The sequence below is a fragment of the Phyllobates terribilis genome, unplaced genomic scaffold (assembly GCF_046119375.1).
Source record: "Phyllobates terribilis strain yellow unplaced genomic scaffold, ASM4611937v1 Scaffold_1__5_contigs__length_1240528914, whole genome shotgun sequence".
NCBI classification, from domain to species: domain Eukaryota; kingdom Metazoa; phylum Chordata; class Amphibia; order Anura; family Dendrobatidae; genus Phyllobates; species Phyllobates terribilis.
Window position 1 is genome coordinate 1,231,784,082 of NW_027362761.1, and position 9,996 is coordinate 1,231,794,077.

General features: G+C 48.7%; 1 protein-coding gene across 1 annotated transcript in view; it reads right to left on the reverse strand.

Annotated features, from left to right (window-relative positions):
- The window catches only part of LOC141236912 (kazal-type serine protease inhibitor domain-containing protein 1-like), a 134,165-nt gene extending 129,263 nt beyond the window's left edge, over positions 1-4,902 (reverse strand). Inside the window, exon 1 of the mRNA XM_073668301.1 lies at positions 4,446-4,902. Within this exon, the coding sequence (XP_073524402.1) occupies positions 4,446-4,902 (457 nt within the window). The remainder of the gene's footprint in view (positions 1-4,445) is intronic.
- Between the last annotated feature and the right edge of the window lie 5,094 nt (positions 4,903-9,996).

Here is a 9,996-nt window from a genome sequence, read left to right on the forward strand (position 1 = left end):
CCTCCTCCTAATACACATACATCAGGATGCCGACCTCTCCACCTTCTAATACACAGACACCAGAACGCCGACCTCTCCTCCTCCTAATACACAGACATCAGGACGCCGACCTCTCCTCCTCCTAATACACAGACATCAGGACGCCGACCTCTCCTCCTCCTAATACACAGACATCAGCACGCAAACCTCTCCTCCTCCTAATACACATACATCAGGACACCGACCTCTCCTCCTCCTAATACACAGACATCAGAACACCGACCTCTCCTCCTCCTAATACACAGACATCAGCACGCCGACCTCTCCTCCTCCTAATACACAGACATCAGGATGCCGACCTCTCCTCTCCCTAATACACAGACATCAGGATGCCGACCTATCCTCTCCCTAATACACAGACATCAGGATGCCGACCTCTCCTCCCCCTATTACACAGGCATCAGGACGCTGAACTCTCCTCCTCCTAATACACAGACATCAGGACGCCGACCTCTCCTCCTTATACACAGACATCAGGACACTGACCTCTCCTCCTCCTAATACACAGACATCAGGACGCTGAACTCTCCTCCTAATACACAGACATCAGGAGGCCGACCTCTCCTCCTCATAATACACAGACATCAGGATGCTGAACTCTCCTCCTCCTAATACACAGACATCAGGACGCTGACATCTCCTCCTCCTAATACACATACATCAGGACGCTGAACTCTCCTCCTCCTAATACACAGACATCAGGACGCTGAACTCTCCTCCTAATACACAGACATCAGGAGGCCGACCTCTCCTCCTCATAATACACAGACATCAGGATGCTGAACTCTCCTCCTCCTAATACACAGACATCAGGACGCTGACATCTCCTCCTCCTAATACACATACATCAGGACGCCGACCTCTCCTCCTTATACACAGACATCAGGACGCCGACCTCTCCTCTCCCTAATACACAGACATCAGGACGCCGACCTCTCCTCCTCCTAATACACAGACATCAGGACACTGACCTCTCCTCCTCCTAATACACAGACATCAGGAAGCTGACCTCTCCTCCCCCTAATACACATACATCAGGATGCCGACCTCTCCTCCTCCTAATACACAGACATCAGGACACTGACCTCTCCTCCTCCTAATACACAGACATCAGGAAGCTGACCTCTCCTCCCCCTAATACACATACATCAGGATGCCGACCTCTCCTCTCCCTAATACACAGACATCAGGAAGCTGACCTCTCCTCCCCCTAATACACATACATCAGGATGCCGACCTCTCCTCTCCCTAATACACAGACATCAGGACGCCGACCTCTCCTCCTCCTAATACACAGACATCAGGACACTGACCTCTCCTCCTCCTAATACACAGACATCAGGAAGCTGACCTCTCCTCCCCCTAATACACATACATCAGGATGCCGACCTCTCCTCCTCCTAATACACAGACATCAGGACGCCGACCTCTCCTCCTTATACACAGACATCAGGACACTGACCTCTCCTCCTCCTAATACACAGACATCAGGACGCCGACCTCTCCTCCTTATACACAGACATCAGAACGCTGACCTCTCCTCCTCCTAATACACATACATCAGGATGCCGACCTCTCCTCCTCCTAATACACAGACATCAGGACGCCGACCTCTCCTCCTTATACACAGACATCAGAACGCTGACCTCTCCTCCTCCTAATACACAGACATCAGGACGCCGACCTCTCTTCCTCCTAATACACAGACATCAGGAAACCGACCTCTCCTCCTCCTAATACACAGACATCAGGACGCCGAACTCTCCTCCTCCTAATACACAGACATCAGGACGTTGACCTCTCCTCCTCCTAATACACAGACATCAGGACGCCGACCTCTCCTCCACCTAATACACAGACATCAGCACACCGACCTCTCCTCCTCCTAATACACAGACATCAGGATGCTGACCTCTCCTCCTCCTAATACACAGACATCAGGAGGCCGACCTCTCCTCCTCCTAATACACAGACATCAGGACGTTGACCTCTCCTCCTCCTAATACACAGACATCATGACGCCGACCTCTCCTCCTCCTAATACACAGACATCAGGACACTGACCTCTCCTCCTCCTAATACACAGACATCAGGACACCGACCTCTCCTCCTCCTAATACACAGACATCAGGACGCTGACCTCTCCTCCTCCTAATACACAGACATCAGGACGCCGACCTCTCCTCCTCCTAATACACAGACATCAGGACACTGACCTCTCCTCCTCCTAATACACAGACATCAGGACACCGACCTCTCCTCCTCCTAATACACAGACATCAGGACACCGACCTCTCCTCCTCCTAATACACAGACATCAGGACGCTGACCTCTCCTCCTCCTAATACACAGACATCAGCACACCGACCTCTCCTCCTCCTAATACACAGACATCAGGACACCGACCTCTCCTCCTCCTAATACACAGACATCAGGACGCCGACCTCTCCTCCTCCTTATACACAGACATCAGGACGCCGACCTCTCCTCCTCCATATACACAGACATCAGGACGCCGACCTCTCCTCCTCCTAATACACAGACGTCAGTACGCCGACCTCTCCTCCTCCTAATACACAGACATCAGGACACCGACCTCTCCTCCTCCTAATACACAGACATCAGGACGCCGACCTCTCCTCCTCCTAATACACAGACATCAGGACGCCGACCTCTCCTCCTCCTAATACACAGACATCAGGACGCCGACCTCTCCTCCTCCTAATACACAGACGTCAGGACGCCGACCTCTCCTCCTAATACACAGACATCAGGACACTGACCTCTCCTCCTCCTAATACACAGACATCAGGACACTGACCTCTCCTCCTCCTAATACACAGACATCAGGACGCTGACCTCTCCTCCTCCTAATACACAGACATCAGGACACTGACCTCTCCTCCTCCTAATACACAGACATCAGGACACTGACCTCTCCTCCTCCTAATACACAGACATCAGGACGCCGACCTCTCCTCCTCCTAATACACAGACATCAGGACACTGACCTCTCCTCCTCCTAATACACAGACATCAGGACACCGACCTCTCCTCCTCCTAATACACAGACATCAGGACACCGACCTCTCCTCCTCCTAATACACAGACATCAGGACGCCGACCTCTCCTCCTCCTAATACACAGACATCAGGACGCCGACCTCTCCTCCTCCTAATACACAGACATCAGGACGCCGACCTCTCCTCCTCCTAATACACAGACATCAGGACGCCGACCTCTCCTCCTCCTAATACACAGACATCAGGACGCCGACCTCTCCTCCACCTAATACACAGACATCAGCACACCGACCTCTCCTCCTCCTAATACACAGACATCAGGATGCTGACCTCTCCTCCTCCTAATACACAGACATCAGGAGGCCGACCTCTCCTCCTCCTAATACACAGACATCAGGACGTTGACCTCTCCTCCTCCTAATACACAGACATCATGACGCCGACCTCTCCTCCTCCTAATACACAGACATCAGGACACTGACCTCTCCTCCTCCTAATACACAGACATCAGGACACCGACCTCTCCTCCTCCTAATACACAGACATCAGGACGCTGACCTCTCCTCCTCCTAATACACAGACATCAGGACGCCGACCTCTCCTCCTCCTAATACACAGACATCAGGACACTGACCTCTCCTCCTCCTAATACACAGACATCAGGACACCGACCTCTCCTCCTCCTAATACACAGACATCAGGACGCTGACCTCTCCTCCTCCTAATACACAGACATCAGGACGCCGACCTCTCCTCCTCCTAATACACAGACATCAGGACGCCGACCTCTCCTCCTCCTAATACACAGACGTCAGGACGCCGACCTCTCCTCCTAATACACAGACATCAGGACACTGACCTCTCCTCCTCCTAATACACAGACATCAGGACACCGACCTCTCCTCCTCCTAATACACAGACATCAGGACGCTGACCTCTCCTCCTCCTAATACACAGACATCAGGACACTGACCTCTCCTCCTCCTAATACACAGACATCAGGACGCCGACCTCTCCTCCTCCTAATACACAGACATCAGGACACTGACCTCTCCTCCTCCTAATACACAGACATCAGGACACCGACCTCTCCTCCTCCTAATACACAGACATCAGGACGCCGACCTCTCCTCCTCCTAATACACAGACATCAGGACGCCGACCTCTCCTCCTCCTAATACACAGACATCAGGACGCCGACCTCTCCTCCTCCTAATACACAGACATCAGGACACTGACCTCTCCTCCTCCTTATGCACAGACTCAGTAGAGATCCCATTGAGCTGCCCTATGGGCTGCACTGTAAGGTGTGACCCTCCGCCCCCTGTTGGCCAGTTGTGGGATTGCAGTGAGCTGGGAGCACTCCCTCGGCTCTGGACTCACCTTCTTGGCATGGTCCAGTATGTGCCAGGCTCAGGACCGTCTTCCTGCGGGTGCGGGCAGCCTCCTGCAGTCGGCAGATGTTTCTGTAGGTCCTGCGGTCAGAACCACACACGGTCTCCTGGTTGGAGCAGACACACTGGGGCTCATCACTGTGCACCGCCATCACCTGGCACTGGAGCTCCTCGCCACAGGGGCCATAATGGCGCTTCTGCCATGGCAGGTCACAGAGTTGACCCTCCACATTGGCGCACTGCCAGCAGCATCCGCAATGATCCTTCACTCTGCCAGCTGGGCAGCGCTGGGGTCCTGAGGGGCAGCTGAACTCCTGACATAGTGGACAATTCTTTGTCACCTCCACCTCATTGGACCATCCTCTGTGGGGCAAAATTCTCAGCAAGGCTGGTGAGGGCTGTAGTGCGAGCAGTGACACCAGCCAGAGAGATTGGAGGGCATACATGGTGGCCAGTGAGGTGTGGTGAGACCTGCTCTGCTGCAAGAGTTTTATAGAGGTCAGGGGTGTGACATTAATCCCATCCCATCTGTAAAAGGCTTCCATGTGACCTTCCCCACCCCCAGCCCCCTACTGTATCCCCCCAGGCTTGTTACCTGTGGACTGCTCATTTGCACACGGCTAATGGAGGAGGAACATATTCTATGCAGAAGAGCTGATACTCAAATAACCCCAACTGTGGGGCTCATGGTGGTGTCTGGGTGTGACAACACAGATCTATACACATATTCAGTATCTGCATACCTTTAGTATTCACTACTGTTCAGGTGCAGAAATCTGCTGTGTCCAATATCACATCCATACACGGCGCATCATCCACACACTGCTGGCAATGATACGTCAGCTCCACTATTGCTGGAAATGTTAGAAATGTAAGTTAGCGTATGTAAGAGCCTCCGTGGTTTACTAGGCACCCTGCCTTCTTAACAGTGGGGTTTATGTGTGTCTGGGTGTGAGGCTGGGGGTGCACTTACTAATCACTGCATGTAATGGCACCACCTATATGAGATGCCTAACTATGGGTTACCAGTGTGCAGACGTAGAATACAATAATATTGGATGAATTGGCGGTTGATATTCACCAGCTCTCCACTATGGAATGGGGCCATCCCTACAATATGACTCCTGTCTGTCCAAAACTCAGGACCAGACCATATTGTCACCCTCCTGCTAACAACGTAGCGCATGTGAAAAGGAGAATGACTGTGGCAGGGAAGGATCACATTCTCAAGCCCATCCTGATACCAATGGCAAGGCCCATCCTTCAACCCTCCCAAACTAACCCCAAAGAATGCCCAACAGGGTCACCTCTCTGCCCTCCCTGTACAGATTAGATGTAGAAGAAGGAAAGATCGATGATAGCGGAAAGACGAGCGCTTCATGTAGAAGAAGGAAAGATCGATGATAGCGGAAAGACGAGCGCTTCATGTAGAAGAAGGAAAGATCGATGATAGCGGAAAGATGAGCGCTTCATGTAGAAGAAGGAAAGATCGATGATAGCGGAAAGATGATCGCTTCATGTAGAAGAAGGAAAGATCGATGATAGCGGAAAGATGAGCGCTTCATGTAGAAGAAGGAAAGATCGATGATAGCGGAAAGACGAGCGCTTCATGTAGAAGAAGGAAAGATCGATGATAGCGGAAAGACGAGCGCTTCATGTAGAAGAAGGAAAGATCGATGATAGCGGAAAGACGAGCGCTTCATGTAGAAGAAGGAAAGATCGATGATAGCGGAAAGATGAGCGCTTCATGTAGAAGAAGGAAAGATCGATGATAGCGGAAAGACAAGCGCTTCATGTAGAAGAAGGAAAGATCGATGATAGCGGAAAGATGAGCGCTTCATGTAGAAGAAGGAAAGATCGATGATAGCGGAAAGATGAGCGCTTCATGTAGAAGAAGGAAAGATCGATGATAGCGGAAAGATGAGCGCTTCATGTAGAAGAAGGAAAGATCGATGATAGCGGAAAGATGAGCGCTTCATGTAGAAGAAGGAAAGATCGATGATAGCGGAAAGACGAGCGCTTCATGTAGAAGAAGGAAAGATCGATGATAGCGGAAAGACGAGCGCTTCATGTAGAAGAAGGAAAGATCGATGATAGCGGAAAGACGAGCGCTCCATGTAGAAGAAGAAAAGATCAATGATAGCAGAAAGACGAGCGCTTCATGTAGAAGAAGGAAAGATCGATGATAGCGGAAAGATGAGCGCTTCATGTAGAAGAAGGAAAGATCGATGATAGCGGAAAGACAAGCGCTTCATGTAGAAGAAGGAAAGATCGATGATATCAGAAAGACGAGCGCTTCATGTAGAAGAAGGAAAGATCGATGATAGCGGAAAGATGAGCGCTTCATGTAGAAGAAGAAAAGATCGATGATAGCGGAAAGATGAGCGCTTCATGTAGAAGAAGGAAAGATCGATGATAGCGGAAAGATGAGCGCTTCATGTACAAGAAGGAAAGATCGATGATAGCGGAAAGATGAGCGCTTCATGTAGAAGAAGGAAAGATCGATGATAGCGGAAAGATGAGCGCTTCATGTAGAAGAAGGAAAGATCGATGATAGAGGAAAGAGGAGCGCTTCATGTAGAAGAAGAAAAGATCGATGATAGCGGAAAGATGAGCGCTTCATGTATAAGAAGAAAAGATCGATGATAGCGGAAAGATGAGCGCTTCATGTAGAAGAAGGAAAGATCGATGATAGCGGAAAGACGAGCGCTTCATGTAGAAGAAGAAAAGATCGATGATAGCGGAAAGATGAGCGCTTCATGTATAAGAAGAAAAGATCGATGATAGCGGAAAGATGAGCGCTTCATGTAGAAGAAGGAAAGATCGATGATAGCGGAAAGACTAGTGCTTCATGTAGAAGAAGGAAAGATCGATGATAGCGGAAAGACGAGCGCTCCATGTAGAAGAAGAAAAGATCGATGATAGCAGAAAGACGAGCGCTTCATGTAGAAGAAGGAAAGATCGATGATAGCGGAAAGACGAGCGCTTCATGTAGAAGAAGGAAAGATAGATGATAGCGGAAAGACGAGCGCTTCATGTAGAAGAAGGAAAGATCGATGATATCAGAAAGACGAGCGCTTCATGTAGAAGAAGGAAAGATCGATGATAGCGGAAAGACGAGCGCTTCATGTAGAAGAAGGAAAGATCGATGATAGCGGAAAGATGAGCGCTTCATGTAGAGGAAGGAAAGATCGATGATAGCGGAAAGACGAGCGCTTCATGTAGAAGAAGGAAAGATCGATGATAGCGGAAAGACGAGCGCTCCATGTAGAAGAAGAAAAGATCGATGATAGCAGAAAGACGAGCGCTTCATGTAGAAGAAGAAAAGATCGATGATAGCAGAAAGACGAGCGCTTCATGTAGAAGAAGGAAAGATCGATGATAGCGGAAAGACGAGCGCTTCATGTAGAAGAAGGAAAGATAGATGATAGCGGAAAGACGAGCGCTTCATGTAGAAGAAGGAAAGATCGATGATATCAGAAAGACGAGCGCTTCATGTAGAAGAAGGAAAGATCGATGATAGCGGAAAGACGAGCGCTTCATGTAGAAGAAGGAAAGATCGATGATAGCGGAAAGATGAGCGCTTCATGTAGAGGAAGGAAAGATCGATGATAGCGGAAAGATGAGCGCTTCATGTAGAAGAAGGAAAGATCGATGATAGCGGAAAGATGAGCGCTTCATGTAGAAGAAGGAAAGATCGATGATAGAGGAAACACGAGCGCTTCATGTAGAAGAAGGAAAGATTGATGATAGCGGAAAGACGAGCGCTTCATGTAGAAGAAGGAAAGATCGATGATAGCGGAAAGACGAGAGCTTCATGTAGTAGAAGGAAAGATCGATGATATCAGAAAGACGAGTGCTTCATGTAGATGAATGAAAGATCGATGATAGCGGAAAGACGAGCGCTTCATGTAGAAGAAGGAAAGATCGATGATAGCGGAAAGACGAGCGCTTCATGTAGATGAATGAAAGATCGATGATAGCGGAAAGATGAGCGCTTCATGTAGAAGAAGGAAAGATCGATGATAGCGGAAAGACGAGCGCTTCATGTAGAAGAAGGAAAGATCGATGATATCAGAAAGACGAGTGCTTCATGTAGATGAATGAAAGATCGATGATAGCGGAAAGATGAGCGCTTCATGTAGAAGAAGGAAAGATCGATGATAGCGGAAAGACGAGAGCTTCAGGTAGATGAAGGAAAGATCGATGATATCAGAAAGACGAGTGCTTCATGTAGATGAATGAAAGATCGATGATAGCGGAAGGATGAGCGCTTCATGTAGAAGAAGGAAAGATCGATGATAGCGGAAAGACGAGCGCTCCATGTAGAAGAAGGAAAGATCGATGATATCAGAAAGACAAACGCTTCATGTAGAAGAAGGAAAGATCGATGATAGCGGAAAGACGAGCGCTTCATGTAGAAGGAAAGATCGATGATAGCGGAAAGACGAGCACTCCATGTAGAAGAAGGAAAGATCGATGATAGTGGAAAGACGAGCGCTTCATGTAGAAGAAGGAAAGATCGATGATAGCGGAAAGATGAGAGCTTCATGTAGAAGAAGGAAAGATCGATGATATCAGAAAGACGAGCGCTTCATGTAGAAGAAGGAAAGATCGATGATAGCGGAAAGACGAGCGCTTCATGTAGAAGAAGGAAAGATCGATGATAGCGGAAAGATGAGCGCTTCATGTAGAAGAAGGAAAGATCGATGATAGCGGAAAGATGAGCGCTTCATGTAGAAGAAGGAAAGATCGATGATAGCGGAAAGATGAGCGCTTCATGTAGAAGAAGGAAAGATCGATGATAGCGGAAAGATGAGCGCTTCATGTAGAAGAAGGAAAGATCGATGATAGCGGAAAGATGAGCGCTTCATGTAGAAGAAGGAAAGATCGATGATAGAGGAAACACGAGCGCTTCATGTAGAAGAAGGAAAGATTGATGATAGCGGAAAGACGAGCGCTTCATGTAGAAGAAGGAAAGATCGATGATAGCGGAAAGACGAGAGCTTCAGGTAGATGAAGGAAAGATCGATGATATCAGAAAGACGAGTGCTTCATGTAGATGAATGAAAGATCGATGATAGCGGAAAGATGAGCGCTTCCTGTAGAAGAAGGAAAGATCGATGATAGCGGAAAGACGAGCGCTTCATGTAGAAGAAGGAAAGATCGATGATATCAGAAAGACGAGCGCTTCATGTAGAAGAAGGAAAGATCGATGATAGCGGAAAGACGAGCGCTTCATGTAGAAGAAGGAAAGATCGATGATAGCGGAAAGATGAGCGCTTCATGTAGAAGAAGGAAAGATCGATGATAGCGGAAAGATGAGCGCTTCATGTAGAAGAAGGAAAGATCGATGATAGCGGAAAGATGAGCGCTTCATGTAGAAGAAGGAAAGATCGATGATAGCGGAAAGACGAGCGCTTCATGTAGAAGAAGGAAAGATCGATGATAGAGGAAACACGAGCGCTTCATGTAGAAGAAGGAAAGATTGATGATAGCGGAAAGACGAGCGCTTCATGTAGAAGAAGGAAAGATCGATG